We start from the raw sequence: 21,222 nt of genomic DNA, 5'->3' as shown, positions 1-21,222 counted from the left end.
CCTCTCGCCTCCCCCAGTGTTGATGGCCATCTTGGAACTCTTCTATGGCCCTGGCAACTTCGGGCCCGGCAATCATCCAACGCCGCAGGGCACTTGGGTTGTCAGTGAGGCCGACTGCTCCACCATCTCCTTTGACGCAGGCGTTATTCTGTTCATGCGCCTGGTCAATTGGGATCGAAGAGAACACCTTCTTCGTCTTCTGTACAGTGAAGTTGCCAGCCCTGAATTCTCTGGCTACATCTGGGTGCTTAATTGGGAGTGCAACCATGTCCCTCAGGTGAACAGGGACCCACCTGGCATAGTGTGTGTGGTCTAAGGCATGGAACCATGGGACCAGTTCCGTCAGGGCATCAAGGTACATCGTGAATGAAGCCTGCCGCAGAGAACGCACGTAGACCAGTACCAACATCTCTAGTTCCAGCACAGTTGCCCAGTACTGAAAGTTGGGAATGTCTTCTCCTCTCTGGTGATACTGGTCTTCGAACTCAGGCAGGTCTTCTGCATCATCAGCATGTCATACAGTGGCGTTCATACGCACGGTGTTGCAGGATGTGCAGTGCCGCTGCAGTGATTTGATGAGCCCTTCTTGTGCGGGTGACGTGGGCAGCTCGCAGGAAGGAGTCGGCCGTCCCTGGCGTTGCAATCTCAGCTTGCAAATCTGCAAAATCTGCAAATCTTGCAAAAATCAAATCTCTGAATCTGAGATGGCCCAATATCCAGATCTTTTCATAATATGATAGTCTACTACTGTGCCAAATTTGGTGCTTTTCTCACAAAATGCACAATTGTTATGCTATATTTAGCTTAGCTGCCGGACTATATCACAATATTTTTATTCTTCACTTCATTTATGGAATATGGTGACGTAATGGACTACAGTGCCACCATTACATAGTCACTTCATCCCTCCCATGCTGACCTGGAGTAAAGACATCACGTGTAAAAACAACTTTACCAGTTTACGTGTTTTCAGTAATAAGACAATCCAAAGTTTGGATTGTATTACACTTTGAGTAATACAATCCAAACTTATCGGAAAGAGTTCATGCCATTTTCCTCATCACAGGATTCTTCTTCTTGACATTCACATGCGATTGGCAAGTCTCTCAACCTTTATGAGGAAAGTTCAGACACAGATGGGCACTTACTTTGTCGTGGCCTCACCTTCCGTTACAACAATGGTTGTCGACATCATTTTTTCATGGTTGCGACGTCTATCAGGGGAACTTCAAATAGCGTGTCTATCTCGGGGGTAAGTGAGAGCTTTTAGAAGAGATCCAAGTTGGAGTAGATGAAGTGAAGAAACAGATAGAATAATTAAGGGACGATAAAGCTCCAAGGTCGGATAATATTCATCCTGGAATATTGCAGGAGGTGGCAGAGGAGATAACCTGGGTGGTAACGGACATCTTTAACACCTCATTGGAGTCATAAGAGGTACCAGATAATTGGAGAGCATCAGATTTAAAATGTTATTACCTCTGCCACTGAAGGTGGACGAGGAAGGTTATGTTTTTCACCTGTTTGTTTGTCTCTCTGTGAACAAGATATCTCAACTAGAGGTTCCAGGGAACCTGAACTCAACTGGTCGATATCAATATGGTTAGAATATGCATAATAGAACCACAAACTATATAGTTCATATGTGCTAAAGAGGTACAGTAACGTTGAAGGTATCTCATGTTTAAACAGGAAACTAGAAAAAATTGAGTTTTAAGTGAGGCATGAAAAGTAAAATTACAATTACTTTTCTCAGATTTCAGACCAAACAAGCATAAAATGCTCGTATCCCCTGCCAAGGGTGCTTTTGTATATGACCTGGAATAGAACTCCACGCAGAAAATGCATCAAGTCCAACTTGTTCCAAAGAGAAAAAAAAAAAGAAAAAAAATTAAAATGCCATATATAGCAAAAGGTACCAATTTATCTTCATGTTAGTGCACATGCAAAGATTTGTTACAAAATGTGCACTAACTGTCCGAGAATAGAGCCCCACCTAATAAAATGCACTAAGTCCAACTTGTCTCCATGGAAAGCAGAAAAATAAATTTTCTTTAAAATCTCTAAGTGGCAAAAGGCACCAGGTCAGCGCCTAACTAATATGTGTACAAAGTTAGGTTAAGATATATTGAACGGTTTTTGAGTTCTGCTCCAGAAACGAAATGTATAACAAAATGCACTATGTCCAACTGGTTTCCATGGAAACCAGAAAAATGAAAATTTACAAATATCTTTAAGTGGCAAAAGGCACAAGTTTCATCAAATTTGATCAGTATTTGTGACTTTTAGAGCTTGGAAGTCGTCCAAACTGATGTTTATGGGTCAAGTCATAGGTCACGACGAGGTCATTTTTCGGACATCGTCAAAACCCGTAATATGTGTTGAGGTTTGTTACATTCTGTCTACACACCAAGTTTCAGCCTTCTAGCTACATTAGGAAGTACCAGATTGACAAAAATTGGTTTTTCAATATGGCACCCTGCCGCATCCATTTTTGGGCGTGTAACGCCCAAATGCAATCCCAAACTAGTTTATGTCTTAAAGATGCTGCATAACAAGTTTCATCAAATTTAATCAATATTTGTGACTTTTAGAGCGTAGACGTCGAATTGTTTACAGACAGACGACAGACAGACGGACGACGGACGACAGACACTGGGTGTCGACAAAAACTCAGCTGGACATAGTCCAGTTGAGTTAAAAAGTTATGGTCTGATTCAGATGAAATGTGGTGGACAGGTTGGGTGTGTGACAAGGAAGAAATGATTAGAGTTTGGTGAAGATCCAGATCCGAATCTGGATAGGGGAATTTTAAAGTGATTCTTCACCATTGAGAGAGGCTAAGGAAAAAAATATGTACAGTACAGCACGATATTCCAAAAAGTTGTGGATGAGTTATGACTTATGACAAACCTTGGTGGATGAGTTGGTTCGGTGACGAGAACAAACCGATTAGATTCTCAGGTCCGGACCCAGATCCAGCCTATCAGTGGGATACAAAACAGTGTTCAGCCAGGTGGAGGAATGCACTCTTCTGAGCGCTGTTCTAGTTTAATAAAGGATCCATAGAACAATCAGAGAGGAGCGGGTCAATACTTTTACTGTCTATTTGCCTGGCAGTGAAACAAATATTTTAAATCGTTCCAAGCAGCAAACTGTTTTTAGGAACGTCATAAAGGACATGTTGGACATGGTATCCCTGGTGTTGGGCTAGCGGCTAGGGTGCCGGCTTTAGGATCCTAGGATCCTGGGTTCGAATCTCGGTCGATCGCCGAATTAATGCCAGGGGGGTTGACTCAGCCTGTCATCCTTCCGAGGTCGGCTAATTGAGTACCAGTTCACTGGTAATTCCCTGTTTGTCGTTGAAGGCGGCAAAAAGGGTTGGTGTCAGGAAGGGCATCCGGCCGTAAAACATTGCTTCAAAAAGGGGACCAAAAAACAACAACTACCACGGTCCCCGAAAAGGCCAACCCCCGCTTTGCGGGGAAAAATGGCCTCTAAACGGTGGCATAAAGGACACAAACAACAGGCAAGAACAACTAATGCAACGTGTTAAATAAGGTGGTGGAAAAGACACGGCATCAACGGCGGTAAAATTTTTTTTCTTTTTTTTACGTTTTTTCCCCCTACAACCTTTAAAACCTCAATTTTATTTTAACTCAATTATATACTTGAACACTGCAGAACACAAATTGCCTTTTGGCACTTTAAAAAGCTTTCCATTTAGCAATACAGTACGTGTAAAAATATTTACACTGTCCCACGCCACGAAGGCAGAGTAACAGATCCCTAAAACTGAGTGCCTTCCATGGTTTACTACCCGTTTGCATTCTCTGAACAAGTCACAAATGAGAAAGGAGATGACAATACATCTCAGTGACCTGTTGACCACCTAACTTTAGAAACACTTGCTCCATTACACCAAATCACATGCCTTGAAGTCTTCGTCCGTATGCAGCACAAGGCTGCAGTGTAGCATATTTGGTTGAGGCCGCTGCTGTGCCGCTGAAGGTGCCCTCTGCCGGTTAGGCAAATCATTTTAAATTAGTTCAGGATGCCGGTGACAGGTCGCCTACTTTCGAAGGACACCATGGGATATTTAACATCCACCAACTAATGCCGGCAGATGGGACGCCCGTCCGAGAGTATTACAAATCAACAAACCACCTCCACCAGCAAACTCCAAAATCCTTTCACCTTATCCATTCCTCACATCATATCCGTAACCCCCATGAACTCCCGCAAAACCGTCCATACTCCTTCCCACATGTCCATTTAAGTCTCCTCCTACCACAACTTCCTCATCTTTCACGTTTTCCATCAGCTTCTCTATCGCACACCAGAACTTGTCCCTCTCTTCATTGCTTCTTCTAATGGTCTTCTTTTCTTGTCTCTTCAACACTTCCAATATGAATGATCGTTTTAAGGCCATTTTTCCCCGCTAGAGCGGGGGTTAGCCTTGCGCCGCTTTACTTAGGAAATAAAGGTTGAAAAAACAAACATTTAACACAGTGAAGCAAGAATGTACCTCGATTGTCAGACCAAAGTACATGGTCAAACAAAGCTTGTCAAACTAATACACACACCCACTTTGGTATTAAGGCCAAGGCTGATCATGGTCATACAAAAACTGAAAAACACATACATCTTAGCCCACAGGGACAAAATGCATGGTCATACCATAAATATTATCTGTTTGAGAACCACTTGGCTGTCTCATAACAGAAGAAGAAGAAGAAGAACCTCTTCTTTCATGTCTTCAGGCGAATAGGGTTGTCGAGGCAGTTTTTCCTTGGCTAGCGAGCACAATCCTGGACAGGTCACCACTCTGACCCAGGATACTCCAATGGCTCATTCTTCCCCGTAGGCTGGCACTCATTTTGGTCCTTCTTGCCCAATTGCTCAGTTTGGTCAGTTTGGTCAGATGGCCAGCTCTAGGAAGAGTCAGGTAAAAAAAAAAAACAAACACCTTTAGAGGCCATTTTTCCCCGCAAAGCAGGGGTTGGCCTTTTTCGGGCACCGTGGTTGTTGTTTTTGTTGGTCCCCTTTTTGAAGCAATGTTTTATGGCCGGATGCTCTTCCTGCCACCAACCCTCTTAGTCGCCTCTTGCGACACACAGGGAATTACCAGTGAGCAGGTACTCAATTTGCCGACCTCGGAAGGATGACAGGCCGAGTCCAACCCCCCTGGCGTTAATTCAGCGATGACCGGGATTCGAACCCAGGATCCTAGGAGCCCAAGCCTGTGCCCTAACCGCCATGCCAACACCAGGCTCGCTAAGCCAACACCAGGCAACTTCCAATGTTGTTTCAAAATGGCTGGAAGAGCACGCTGCACTCCTGAAGGTCACAAATTATATTTTTCACAAAGTAGACCAAGGATCAACTGCAATTATAATATCTTTCATGGATTGGACCTTTCAGCTGCATTTGACACATATGACCATAATGTTTTATTTCACTCTTCAATCCTGATTTGGTATCCTGGGATTTGGTCTCTTTGGACACTGCGTGAATGGAGTTTTTGAAAAACTGCCATCAGGGAGACACTTTCGTGTGGGAATGATGAAGAAGAACATTTTCAAAAAGTAATTTTTACCATGTGCAATTCAAAATGCTAAATTCAAATTCAAATTCCTAGCAATTTTGCTGTTTAGTCTATCTTCCATATTTTATATCTTTTTATTTCGTGTTCTTATTCCCTTTGTGCTTTGTTTTTATGATGGTTAACTTACAGTTAGGTGTCACCAAAGAATAATTTCCCTGAATATGGGACAATAAAGATTATTATTATTAACGTTTTATATTAATATATTGTGCTTCAATGCATCTTTCTTGTGCGAAACGTAGGTTTAAAGCAATTTTTGGAAATAGTCGAAAAGTGCAATACTAAATCCAAAAGTGCAATACAAACAAAGTCAATGTTAACATTTCATCTCAGGATCAAAAACTGTTTACAAATACTCTGCGCTGTGTGGAATGAATGGACAGGCTCATAGTGCAGCCTTGTAAATTTGATCACGTCACTCCGATTTTCAAAATACTTCACCGGCTCCTACTAAGCACCCATGAAGAGATTTGAAAACTCCTGGTAGTTCCTTGCACGAGGACGAAGACATTTGGTTAACAAGAGGATATGTCTGTCTCTGTCTCTCTCTCTCATATTCATTCATTCTCACTCTCTCATTCTCTCATATTCATTCATTCTCATTCTCTCTCATTCTCTCATATTCATTCATTCTCATTCTCTCTCTCTCATTCTCTCATATTCATTCATTCATTCTCATTCTCTCTCTCTCATTCTCTCATATTCATTCATTCATTCTCATTCTCTCTCTCATTCTCTCATATTCATTCATTCTCATTCTCTCTCTCTCATTCTCTCATATTCATTCATTCATTCTCATTCTCTCATTCATTCTCATTCTCTCATTCATTCTCATTCTCTCATTCATTCTCTCACTCTCTCTCTCTCTCTCTCTCTCTCTCTCTCTCTCTCTCTCTCTCTCTCTCTCTCTCTCTCTCATTGCTTTCACTTTATGTTTATTCTCCTTTGCAAAATTCTCTGACATTTTCCTACTAAATAAAAAGTGCTGTATAACAAAACTGACCGAGAGATTGTCGGCCAACTTGCTACAAACTCTCGATATGCAACGTACTCACTTTACCCACGACCACCCTCAATTTTATCAACATCTGGCCACATCACAAGTTCAAATTAAAATAAATAAAAAACAGGAAACGTTTCAAATCGTCATTTCTCATTTTAAGATTTCCAAGATGGCACAAAACAATAAACAGGAGAGAGAAAAAAAAGCTTCGTTTGCTAAAACAAATGCACATTTACACGGTAGGAACAAGGAGGCATCCGATTGACAGCCCGAGTATTCAACAGTATAGGCGAAGGCATTCACAGGCATAGAGGTTAAAATAAAGGTTTTCACTTGCCTTACTCTGTTAGTACATGGGCCGACAGACCAGTAAGGGTGAAGAAATCCTGCTATGCGTGAGCCTTAGGCACGTAGTGTGAGCCCACGGGCCAACGCGTGGAATCCATGACAAATTGTGCTTTCTGGGGCCTGGCGCATCCAGACCATGCTCTGAACCTCCAAAGGAAAGAGTCAATGTGAACATGGCGGTCACAGCTTTTACTTATGTCGTCATGGTGCCCAGAACATGTCTGGTAAGGAGTCATAGGATGTGCACCCAGACATCAGAAACTCGTCTGGCGTAAAAGCTCAATAATAAAAGCAGTGTAAATTTTCTGCAAAAGCAGCAAATAAAAGTAATGTATAGAGGGGGAGCGAGAGAGAGCGAGAGAGCGAGAGAGCGAGAGAGAGAGAGAGAGAGAGAGAGAGTGAGAGAGAGAGAGAGCGAGAGAGAGAGAGAGAGAGAGAGAGAGAGAGAGCGAGAGAGAGAGAGCGAGAGAGAGCGAGAGAGAGCGAGAGAGAGCGAGAGAGAGCGAGAGAGAGAGAGCGAGAGAGCGAGAGAGCGAGAGCGAGAGAGAGAGAGAGAGAGAGAGAGAGAGAGAAATGCAATTTTAAAGATGTATGATGATTAAGACAGTCGTGAAAACAAGTGATCTGTCAAAATATGGCTTATTGCAGATAAATGAGGAAAGAAATAATAATTCTGGTGATAAAAGATAAAAGTGACAATCGAAACGATATAAAACGAGAAACAAACACCTGACTGCAATCACTCGGCACGGCAGAGGGCCCTTTTGTAACGAGAGATAGCGTCGATAAAATAATAAAATCGGAAAGGTCGATGGGCATGGTGGGATTGGTCAAACGTAAGAGGGGGGATCTCAAAACAACAACACCACCAACTTCAGCTTCAAGCAATTCCGCGTTTCCGATCCAAATGCTGCAATAGAATTTAAAAAGAAAAAAAATGAATTGTTCATTAGACGAGAGAGGAAAAACGAGAGTTTGAATGAGTTGTCCAAAAAAAAAAAAAAAAACCCAAACAATGCCAGGCCAGACCCTAATGCTACGCCTAGAAAAACAGATGCGCAACATCGGTGGGGCCCGTATATTTATCGTGAACGTTCACATATACAGAAAAAATTATCAACCTCTTCACCATGTCCTCCAAAACGTTTTCGTTCTCTCCACACTCACTTGCTCTCTGTTCTGTTTCCCATAAATTTTTTTTAATTCCTCAATTTACCAACCCAACCACCGCCTGGTGTGTATGTAATAAATAGATGACCCCTGCTTGTTTAGGCCGAGTTGCCAGATCACGAGGGGTGTTCAAAACGTTCTCAGAATGAGATACTTGCAGTAAGTCCAAGAAACACCAACGGTTTTTTATTTATCAATATACAAGTTAATGACAAGTAAGGAAATATAGATTTTTTTCTAATTACATTATATATTTATTTGATTTTTAAAACTTCGGTGTTTCTTGAACTCTGAATGCACCACGTACGTCGTCTCTAAGTCAGCGTTGGCTCTTTACGAAAAGTAAACCAAGCAATAAACCCACCTCTTCCACACACCTGCGGCCACATCCATCACAGCGAAAAATGCCCAACAAAACAACAGGGAGTATATTGATACAATACAGGACATGGTGAGCAGGAAGTCTCTTGGGCAAGGAAAGCTCAGATTAAAATGTGGTTATGGATTCCCTGAAGTGTATTTTCAAATTACTTATTCACAGCAGGTGTATACCTGCAACCCTAACTCGTGCATAACCAGTCATACACACCACACATGGATGCCATGGGATGGGAGGGGGGGGGGGGGCATTAAACCGGTACTAACATACTCTACAAAAATCTGAGCCAAATTAAAGGCATAAGCCACAGTGAGAGGAGAAAATCATCAGAATATGGCTGGAGCGGTATTCCAATCGTAGCACAAGAGTAGAAATAGCATGGGAAGATCGAAGATTTTATGCATCTGCATTGGAGTTAAGACGGTTGTGCATACGGAAAGTCTCATAAGCACATGGTGATGCTCATGAAATCGGCATCTGTTAAAGGAAGTTTCTTATCGAAAGGGAGGGAGGGGGAAATCAAGTTGGGTTAAAAAGAAAATTAAAATGATAAGCTCTGCACATGTAGCCCTACTTTTAAAACCTGTGAGACAGGGACAGATGGACAGACAGACACCATGGTCATTGCAAAAGGATCATGTGCAAACCTGCATGCAGAGAACTGCATATACACTCGAACCACGTGCATCGACACTTGGCATAAAGTATATGCTCTTTTAGCACCAGGAACTGATCTTATATGGCTGGGACATGGCAGGTAATAAGTGGTGCTGCGAGGCTGGGGATATTGCTGGTCACCATAAGACGATCCGTGCACAGTTTAACGTTTCTGGCATTTGTGCCAGGCGAACAGGAAAGGATAAACACCAGACATAGACTTACGTACAAGACATAGGACACAATCAGAACCAGAAACACACATTCTGGCAGACACACTCTCAAGCATCAGCCGCACACACAGACAGACATGCACACCTAAGCTTCACATGTTATTTTGGCTATCTTTGTCGGATGCCGTATGTTCCACTGCTTCAGTTGATCTGGAACGCGACATGCTCTGTGCCTCACTCATGGATGCCCCAGCCTCTTCGGGCTCACTGACACACACATCGATGCCTGAGTCACCAGTCAACCGCCTGTGCCTGTACCTTTCGTCAGCCTTCTTATGCTCAGCAGCATCATCATCATCATCATCATCATCATCATCATCATCATCACCATGACCACCACTACCATCATAATCAAGGTAAACACCACCACTGCCACCAACAGGCGTCCACTGCTCTGTTATCACATCGATTACAATTCTGTTTCCACCACTTCCGTTTGCAGACATTTCATCAGCACTATCACTGCTTTCATCATCAATTTCTCTGCGCCAGTTTGTTGGCACGGTAATCTCCACCGGTATCGAAAATCTCGCTCTCCTTGTCGCACGGTCCACATCCCTGAGATTTTGCACCAGTTCTGAAGGCCCCGCACTGCATCCTGCAGCTCCCAGAGTTCGCTCTTCTATAGGTTCACCCCCAAGGTTTGGAGGATCATCATATGGTGGGACAGTAGTAGAGTGCATCGTCTGTACATGCAGGGCACTGTAGGGCGGTGGAGGCGTTTGACTTGTTCTGGTCACGGCCTCCTCATATGGCGGGAGCTTACATGCAGCCATCAGACCTGGACAGACAACAGGATGAAATTGCAAGAATCAGACAAAAATAAATAAATAAATAAAACAGTTCAAACAGGACTTGTAGTGTGAGTTTACAAAACGATTGAATCAAAGTGCAATGAAAAAGTCATTGCATCAAAGGATCTGTTCAGAGTAGACAGAGATAACTTGTACATACGGATGTCCAATGGCGGTGTTGGATAGTTGCAGGCCCCTTGATAAGCAAGTAGGTTGATTTCTCGCTGACGCTCCTGCTGGTGACTGCGCTGCTTAGAGCGTCGGTGCTGATATGCACAACAGCAGCTCAGGAGGATAATAAGCATCCAGAGCAGCCAAAACCCTGGAGAAAATGGAACACCTCTTGCAATTATATTTAAATTAAACATTCATAAGTACATCAACTCCAAGTAAATAATTCATTGTGAGTCACTAATCAGTGAAGAAGAAACCTACACTACGAAATTCTTAGTTCTCAGATTCAACAAAAACAGTTCCTCAATTCAATGGTCTTTTTGACACCAGAATGCTATTTTCACAGGTTCATAAATCAGGAATGAATGCATCCATCGATTGAATACCTGATCAATTGGAGAAGTGACTGAAAGAAATACGAATGAGGATTCTAAAATGCTTAGTACAAATATAAAATAAAATGATTAGTGTACAAAATGCTTAGTACAAATATAAAATAAAATGATTAGTGTACAAAATGCTTAGTACAAATATAAAATAAAATGATTAGTGTACAAAATGCTTAGTACAAATATAAAATAAAATGATTAGTGTACAAAATGCTTAGTACAAATATAAAATAAAATGATTAGTGTACAAAATGCTGAGTACAAATATAAAATAAAATGATTAGTGTACAAAATTCTGAGTACAAATATAAAATAAAATGATTAGTGTACAAAATGCTTAGTACAAATATAAAATAAAATGATTAGTGTACAAAATGCTTCGTACAAATATAAAATAAAATGATTAGTGAACAAAATGCTTAGTACAAATATAAAATAAAATGATTAGTGTACAAAATGCTTAGTACAAATATAAAATAAAATGATTAGTGAACAAAATGCTTAGTACAAATATAAAATAAAATGATTAGTGAACAAAATGCTTAGTACAAATATAAAATAAAATGATTAGTGTACAAAATGCTTAGTACAAATATAAAATAAAATGATTAGTGTACAAAATGCTTCGTACAAATATAAAATAAAATGATTAGTGTACAACATGCTTCGTACAAATATAAAATAAAATGATTAGTGTACAAAATGCTTAGTACAAATATAAAATAAAATGATTAGTGAACAAAATGCTTAGTACAAATATAAAATAAAATGATTAGTGAACAAAATGCTTAGTACAAATATAAAATAAAATGATTAGTGTACAAAATGCTTAGTACAAATATAAAATAAAATGATTAGTGAACAAAATGCTTAGTACAAATATAAAATAAAATGATTAGTGTACAAAATGCTTAGTACAAATATAAAATAAAATGATTAGTGTACAAAATGCTGAGTACAAATATAAAATAAAATGATTAGTGTACAAAATGCTTAGTACAAATATAAAATAAAATGATTAGTGTACAAAATGCTGAGTACAAATATAAAATAAAATGATTAGTGTACAAAATGCTTAGTACAAATATAAAATAAAATGATTAGTGTACAAAATGCTTAGTACAAATATAAAATAAAATGATTAGTGTACAAAATGCTTAGTACAAATATAAAATAAAATGATTAGTGAACAAAATGCTTAGTACAAATATAAAATAAAATGATTAGTGTACAAAATGCTTAGTACAAATATAAAATAAAATGATTAGTGAACAAAATGCTTAGTACAAATATAAAATAAAATGATTAGTGAACAAAATGCTTAGTACAAATATAAAATAAAATGATTAGTGTACAAAATGCTGAGTACAAATATAAAATAAAATGATTAGTGTACAAAATGCTTCGTACAAATATAAAATAAAATGATTAGTGTACAACATGCTTCGTACAAATATAAAATAAAATGATTAGTGTACAAAATGCTTAGTACAAATATAAAATAAAATGATTAGTGAACAAAATGCTTAGTACAAATATAAAATAAAATGATTAGTGAACAAAATGCTTAGTACAAATATAAAATAAAATGATTAGTGTACAAAATGCTTAGTACAAATATAAAATAAAATGATTAGTGAACAAAATGCTTAGTACAAATATGAAATAAAATGATTAGTGAACAAAATGCTTAGTACAAATATAAAATAAAATGATTAGTGTACAAAATGCTTAGTACAAATATAAAATAAAATGATTAGTGTACAAAATGCTTAGTACAAATATAAAATAAAATGATTAGTGTACAACATGCTTCGTACAAATATAAAATAAAATGATTAGTGTACAAAATGCTTAGTACAAATATAAAATAAAATGATTAGTGTACAAAATGCTGAGTACAAATATAAAATAAAATGATTAGTGTACAAAATGCTGAGTACAAATATAAAATAAAATGATTAGTGTACAAAATGCTTAGTACAAATATAAAATAAAATGATTAGTGTACAAAATGCTTAGTACAAATATAAAATAAAATGATTAGTGAACAAAATGCTTAGTACAAATATAAAATAAAATGATTAGTGTACAAAATGCTTAGTACAAATATAAAATAAAATGATTTGTGTACAAAATGCTTAGTACAAATATAAAATAAAATGATTAGTGTACAAAATGCTGAGTACAAATATAAAATAAAATGATTAGTGTACAAAATGCTTCGTACAAATATAAAATAAAATGATTAGTGTACAAAATGCTTAGTACAAATATAAAATAAAATGATTAGTGTACAAAATGCTTAGTACAAATATAAAATAAAATGATTAGTGTACAAAATGCTTCGTACAAATATAAAATAAAATGATTAGTGTACAAAATGCTTAGTACAAATATAAAATAAAATGATTAGTGAACAAAATGCTTAGTACAAATATAAAATAAAATGATTAGTGAACAAAATGCTTAGTACAAATATAAAATAAAATGATTAGTGTACAACATGCTTCGTACAAATATAAAATAAAATGATTAGTGTACAAAATGCTTAGTACAAATATAAAATAAAATGATTAGTGAACAAAATGCTTAGTACAAATATAAAATAAAATGATTAGTGTACAACATGCTTCGTACAAATATAAAATAAAATGATTAGTGTACAAAATGCTTAGTACAAATATAAAATAAAATGATTAGTGTACAAAATGCTGAGTACAAATATAAAATAAAATGATTAGTGTACAAAATAAAATGATTAGTGTACAAAATGCTTAGTACAAATATAAAATAAAATTATTAGTGTACAAAATGCTTAGTACAAATATAAAATAAAATGATTAGTGTACAAAATGCTTAGTACAAATATAAAATAAAATGATTAGTGTACAAAATGCTTAGTACAAATATAAAATAAAATGATTAATGTACAAAATGCTTAGTACAAATATAAAATAAAATGATTAGTGTACAAAATGCTTCGTACAAATATAAAATAAAATGATTAGTGTACAAAATGCTTAGTACAAATATAAAATAAAATGATTAGTGTACAAAATGCTTAGTACAAATATAAAATAAAATGATTAGTGTACAAAATGCTTAGTACAAATATAAAATAAAATGATTAGTGTACAAAATGCTTCGTACAAATATAAAATAAAATGATTGTGTACAAAATGCTTCTTACAAATATAAAATGATTAGTGTACAAAATGCTTAGTAAAAATATAAAATAAAATGTTAGTGTACAAAATGCTTAGTACAAATATAAAATAAAATGATTAGTGTACAAAATGCTTAGTACAAATATAAAATAAAATGATTAGTGTACAAAATGCTTCATACAAATATAAAATAAAATGATTAGTGTACAAAATGCTTAGTACAAATATAAAATAAAATGTTTAGTGTAGAAAATGCTTAGTACAAATATAAAATAAAATGATTAGTGTACAAAATGCTTAGTACAAATATAAAATAAAATGATTAGTGTCGGAGCATCTGGAATCCCATGGGCATTTAATGGTTAAAGTAAACCACCTATCTAATTGTCCCCCGTCGCACAGCGGAGCGAAGCGAAAGGGGGACTATGGCTTTCCCCTCCGTCCGTGTGTCCGTCCGTCCGTCCGTGTGTAAGCGAAGGACCGCATTCGAATTTGGTGTGGGTGCAACCCACGTCAAAATCCAAGATGGCCACCACCATATATATGTCTGAAACTTGTGAGCGAAATATCTCGAAAAATAAGCGAAGTACCAACTTCTAATTTGGTGTGTGGGTGTATCTCGGCATAAGGATGAACGCTATTGAAAATTGGGTCGCCACGTCAAAATCCAAGATTGCCGCCACCATATATATATGTCTGAACCTTGTGAGCGAAATATCTTGAAAAATAAGCGAAGTACCAACTTCTAATCTGGTGTGTGGGTGTATCTAGGCACAAGCAAGAACGCTGTTTAAAACTGGGTCGCCACGTCAAAATCCAAGATGGCCGCCGCCATGTATGTCTGATGCCATGTATGTCTGAACCTTGTAACCTGCACATCTTGAAAAATAAGCGAAGTACCAACTTCTAATCTGGTGTGTGGGTGTGTCTAGGCATAAGGAAGAACGCTATTGAAAATTGGGTCGCCACGTCAAAATCCAAGATGGCCACCGCCATGTATGTCTGAACCTTGTGAGATGAATATCTTGAAAAATAAGCGAAGTACCAACTTCTAATTTGGTGTGTGCGTGTATCTCGGCATAAGGATGAACGCTATTGAAAATTGGGTCGCCACGGCAAAATCCAAGATGGCCGCCACCATATATATGTCTGAAACTTGTGAGCGAAATATCTCGAACAGTAAGCGAAGTACCAACGTCTAATCTGGTGTGTGGGTGTGTATATTGGGTCGCCACGTCAAAATCCAAGATGACCGCCGCCATGTATGTCCGAACCTTGTGAGATGAATATCTTGAAAAATAAGCGAAGTACCAACTTCTAATTTGGTGTGTGGGTGTATCTCGCCATAAGGAAGAACGCTATTGAAAATTGGGTCGCCACGTCAAAATCCAAGATGGCCGCCACCATATATGTCTTGTGAACATATATGGTACCAACTTATAAAGTACCAACTTATAATGTGAGCGAAAGTACCAACGTCTAATCTGGTGTGTGGGTGTATCTATTGGGTCGCCACGTCAAAATCCAAGATGGCCGCCGCCATGTATTTCCGAACCTTGTGAGCGATATATCTTGAAAAATAATCTAAGTACCAACTTATAATCTGGTGTGTGGGTGTATCTAGGCATAAGGAAGAACACTATTGAAAATTGGGTCGCCATGTCAAAATCCAAGATGGCCACCGCCATGTATGTCCGAACCTTGTGAGATGAATATCTTGAAAAATCAGCGAAGTACCAACTTCTAATTTGGTGTGTGGGTGCATCTCGCCATAAGGAAGAACGCTATTGAAAATTGGGTCGCCACGTCAAAATCCAAGATGGCCGCCACCATATATATGTCTGAACATTGTGAGCGAAATATCTCGAAAAATAAGCGAATTACCAACTTCTAATCTGGTGTGTGGGTGTATCTAGGCACACTGAAGAACGCTGTTTAAAATTGGGTCGCCACGTCAAAATCCAATATGGCCGCCGCCATGTATGTCTGAATCTTGTGAGATGAATATCTTGAAAGATAAGCGAAGTACCAACTTCTAATTTGGTGTGTGGGTGTATCTCGCCATAAGGAAGACCGCTATTGTAAATTGGGTTGCCACGTCAAAATCCAAGATGGCCACCACCATATATACTACTGTGTTCAAAAAGTATCCGACCTTTATTTTTCGTGCGTAAAAACAAAGAAGCTAGGGAGGCGTTGATTGGTGCACGTATGTAGGCGATCCTAATGCACACGCGTGAATTTTTTCCCACCTGCAGAAGCTGTCATTCGACGGCAGACCGCCGATGAGTGAGGACATTTAAGTGAGCGCCGTCGGATTTTCGTTTTTGACAAAATGACGGAAAAACGTGAACAACGCTACTGCATCAAATTTTGTGTAAAGCTTGGCGATTCCCAAGTGGAAACGATCCGCAAGATTTAACACCGTTCATTCCATTATGGAGGATTTGGGCTTCAGGAGAATCTCAGCGAAGTTCGCACCAAAGCTGCTAACGATTGAGCAGAAGCAACTCCGTTTGGAGATCGCACAGGACATGCTGGAGACTGTGAACAGCGATCCCAGCTTCCTCAACACAGTGATCACTGGCGATGAGTCCTGGGTTTATGGGTACGACCCAGAAACCAAGTTGCAGTCTCACAATGGAAGCATCCAACATCCCCGAGGCCAAAAAACACAAAATTTGATGCAGTAGCGTTGTTCAAGTTTTTCCGTCATTTTGTCAAAAACGAAAATCCGACGGCGCTCACTGACATGTCATGTCCTCACTCATCGGCGGTCTGCCGTCGAATGACAGCTTCTGCAGGTGGGAAAAAATTCACGCGTGTGCATTAGGATCGCCTACATACGTGCACCAATCAACGCCTCCTTAGCTTCTTTTTTTTTGCGCACGAAAAATAAAGGTCGGATACTTTTTGAACACACTACGTATGTCTGAACCTTGTGAGCGCAATATCTTGGAAAAATAAGCGAAGTACCTTCTGGTGTGTGGGTCTATCTAGGCATAAGGAAGAACGCTATTGAAAATTGTGTCGCCACGTTCATATTCCAAGATGGCTGCCTCCATGTATGTCTGAACCTTGTGAGCGAAATATCATATCATAGCATGTTTTCTGCGTGTTCCACTTTGTCAACTCACATCACTTCCCCGACGGGGTACCTAGGCGTAACGCCTGTTATCTTTATTAGACCCCAACCAACCACAAAATACTTGGTGGCCATCTCAAATATGTGTAAGAACACCGTTTTATGACGTCATCAAGATGGCCGCCATGAAAACGATGCTTGAAATCAGATTTTCAGTCATAACTTTGAAACAACTCAACCAAATTAAATGATGTTGGGCTCAAAATGCTCAGAATGATGCTGCAGAGATATCGATGCTGTTTTCACATAATATTCTACCAACAAAAAATAAAATTTGTGTCAAAAATGAGTATTTTTGTATGTATTAAAATATAGCACTATACTGGAAAGATAACATGAAATGATTTTGTTTTTATAACATTGAAATTTATTGACAAAATATATTTTAAATGCAACTGCATAAGAACAGCTCTTGAAAAGTACTATACAATAAAATATAGTAGGTAATGTGTACCCAGTATTCCCTATTGGAGGTGGGAGAAAGGGGTTCATAAACGTCGGGAGATGGAGCTTGACGTCCCACTCCCTCCATGCATTATACTAATATATTTGTCCAATCAATTGAGACATATACGTATAGATGTATGAACATTTAATAAACTGATATTCTCTAAAACATTGCATTTCCCAAGTCAAGCCGAACCTTCAGTCTAGAGTCTAGACTAACAATAACGTAAGAATGACTGCAACAATATTAATAACTTAAGAATAAAGTGGTAAACAAAGGTACACTGAACAAGCGTTACGCCTAGGTCCCCTGTCGGTGAAGTGATGTGAGTTGACAAAGTGGAAGACGCAGAAAACATGCTATGATATGATATTTCGCTCACAAGGTTCAGACATACATGGAGGCGGCCATCTTGGATTTTGACATGGCGACCCAATTTTCAATGGCGTTCTTCCTTATGCCTAGATACACCCACACACCAGATTAGAAGTTGGTACTTCACTTATTTTTCAAGATATTCCGCTCACAAGGTTCAGACATACATGGCGGCGGCCATCTTGGATTTTGACGTGGCAACCCAATTTTCAATAGCCTTCTTCCTTGTGCCTAGATACACCCAAACACCAGATTAGAAGTTGGTACTTTGCTTATTTTTCAAGATATTTCACTCACAAAGTTCAGACATATATATGGCGGCGGCCATCTTGGATTTTGACGTGGCGACCCAATTTACAATAGCGTTATTCCTTATGTCGAGATACACCCACACACCAAATTAGAAGTTGGTACTTCCCTTATTTTTCAAGATATTCATCTCACAAGGTTCAGACATACATGGCGGCGGCCATCTTGGATTTTGACGTGGCGACCAAATTTTAAACAGCCTTCTTGCTTGTGCCTAGATACACCCACACACCAGATTAGAAGTTGGTACTTCGCTTATTTTTCAAGATATTTCGCTCACAAGGTTCAGACATATATATGGTGGCGGCCATCTAGGATTTTGACGTGGCGACCCGATTTTCAATAGCGTTCTTCCTTATGCCGAGATACACCCACACACCAGATTAGAAGTTGGTACTTCGCTTATTTTTCAAGATATTCATCTCACAAGGTTCAGACATACATGGCATCAGACATACATGGCGGCGGCCATCTTGGATTTTGACGTGGGTTGCACCCGCACACCAAATTTGAATGCGGTCCTTCGCTTATGCACGCACGCACGCCCGCAAACATGCACGCCCGCACGCACGCACGCACGGACGGACACACGGACGGAGGGGAAAGCCATAGTCCCCCTTTCGCTACACTGTGCGACGGGGGACAATAATTTAAAAGTAATATAATAACAACTGATGAAAAAAAACAATACTCAAACAAACAAAATAATAACATAATATACATATACATTGTGTTAAAAAATATATCCATAATATTTGGACTATAAACCAAATACATACCCAAAAGAAATACATAATATAATTCAGTAAAAATAAGATATAGTGTACATTATGACGAGGTGGAATGACCAGATAAAACGTGACATCAAATAAAATATATATATTTTAACTTAACAAACAAAAGGTTTAAGTACAGCACTTTGATAAGAGTATCACTATTTGGTGATAACACAAAACTAGACACAAATTGTTTTTCCATGACTTGGAAATTGACTTGTATTCCAATAATGACAAGAAATTATGTTCCATTTAATTTAATCAGTGACATTATAGAGAAAACCAACACTCAGTCATTGGTGTGGCAAAATAATTTAATAATAATCACCAATAAATGAATGTTTCATAGAAAAAGGATTCATTTTTAGACTTTTATAGATATTAATATACTGAAACGCAAAATAAACTTACCACCTTTGAAACCTTGAAATATCAACAATAACACTGCGTGTAGTAAATGTGTGAACTTATTTGTGGACAATAGTGTCATCACTGTCAGACAAAACGGTCACGGATGGTCACTTGAACCTTCAATGGTCACTTCATAGCACAGCTGTTGAACAGCCGTTTTGACTGTCAGTGATTAGCCAAGGGGTACGGGATGATTTTAATGAGCTGCACGTGATGTCTTGATATTGGCTTTAAAAAGGCCAGTGCAAAATGGGCATTTTGACCGAAAAATTTGATCATTTTGACCATTTTGACCAACTTCAAAAAGACCGAAAACGCAAAAGAAACTTACCACTTGTTTGAAATGTAATAAAATTGTAACAGTTCAAAATAAAACAAACCAACAATTGCTAATTGAAACATTGGCATTTTATTGATGACATGTCAAGTTTTTGACCAAGATACACCATCTCATCAGTTTGTTCTGCAGTACAGAACAGCACAGGGTGCAATGTCAGTCCCCTTTCAATAGCGTGTGTGGCCACCATTGTTTTGGATACAGGCAGTGCATCGTCGGCGTATACTGCCTACCAGTCTTTGGATGGATTGCTGCTGGATTCTGTCCCACTCAGTCCTCAATGTCTGAAGCAGCTCTGCACGTGTCCTGGCCCTGCCAACTACGCATCTCCCAAGCTCATCCCACAGGTGCTCTATGGGATTCAGGTCAGGGGAGAGCGCAGGCCACTGCATGGTGTTGATGTTCTCGCCTTGGAGATATGCAGTGGTAAAGCAGCGAGCAGCATGGGGACGAGCGTTGTCATGCTGAAAGGTTCTCAGTTCTGGGTGGTCTCAGGTCTCAGTTCTGGGTATTTAAAGGTTTCAAAGGTGGTAAGTTTCTTTTGCGTTTTCGGTCTATTTGAAGTTGGTCAAAATGGTCAAATTTTTCGGTCAAAATGCCCATTTTGCACTGGCCTTTTTAAAGCCAATATCAAGACATCATGTGCAGCTCATTAAAATCATCCCGTACCCCTTGGCTAATCACTGACAGTCAAAACGGCTGTTCAACAGCTGTGCTATGAAGTGACCATTGAAGGTTCAAGTGACCATCCGTGACCGTTTTGTCTGACAGTGAGGACACTATTGTCCACAAATAAGTTCACACATTTACTACACGCAGTGTTATTGTTGATATTTAAAGGTTTCAAAGGTGGTAAGTTTCTTTTGCGTTTTCTGTCTTTTTGAAGTTGGTCAAAATGGTCAAATTTTTCGGTCAAAATGCCCATTTTGCACTGGCCTTTTAAAAGCCAATATCAAGACATCATGTGCAGCTCATTAAAATCATCCCGTACCCCTTGGCTAATCACTGACAGTCAAAACGGCTGTTCAACAGCTGTGCTATGAAGTGACCATTGAAGGTTCAAGTGACCATCCGTGACCGTTTTGTCTGACAGTGATGACACTATTGTCCACAAATAAGTTCACACATTTACTACACGCAGTGTTATTGTTGATATTTCAAGGTTTCAAAGGTGGTAAGTTTCTTTTGCGTTTCAGTATAGTTATGGTCATCCTACAGCTTGGATATGCTCCGCAGGTTGGTCGGAGCGATGAAGAGAAGGACAAGTTCTGGTGTGCGATAGAGAAGCTGATGCAAAACGTGAAAGATGAGGAAGTTGTTGTGGTAGGAGGAGACCTAAATGGACATGTGGGAAGGAGTATGGACGGTTTTGAGGGAGTTCATGGGGGTTATACGGATATGGTGTGAGAAATGGAGAAGGTGAAAGGATTTTGGAGTTTGCTGATGGAGCTGATTTGTTGATTTGTAATACTCAGTTCCAGAAAGAGGATAATAAG

General features: G+C 38.8%; 1 protein-coding gene across 5 annotated transcripts in view; it reads right to left on the bottom strand.

Annotated features, from left to right (window-relative positions):
* The window catches only part of WBP1L (WW domain binding protein 1 like), a 126,315-nt gene that overhangs the window by 7,985 nt on the left and 97,108 nt on the right, over nt 1-21,222 (bottom strand). For 4 of the 5 annotated variants that reach the window (XM_068111265.2, XM_068111264.2, XM_068111267.2 and 1 more), the window contains 2 exons: nt 10,353-10,514; nt 6,745-10,179 (listed from right to left, as the gene is read on the bottom strand). In XM_068111265.2, the coding sequence (XP_067967366.2) occupies nt 9,491-10,179; nt 10,353-10,514 (851 nt within the window). In that variant the 3' untranslated portion in view covers nt 6,745-9,490. Of the gene's footprint in view, nt 1-2,913; nt 2,984-6,744; nt 10,180-10,352; nt 10,515-21,222 lie in introns of those variants that run through there. The other variant, XR_010983784.2, reaches the window with a different exon arrangement.

This window comes from Myxine glutinosa, chromosome 3, assembly GCF_964187855.1.
Source record: "Myxine glutinosa chromosome 3, kmMyxGlut1.1, whole genome shotgun sequence".
NCBI lineage: Eukaryota > Metazoa > Chordata > Myxini > Myxiniformes > Myxinidae > Myxine > Myxine glutinosa.
The sequence above is the reverse complement of the archived record's forward strand: the minus strand, read 5'-3'. Positions and strand labels throughout refer to the sequence as shown.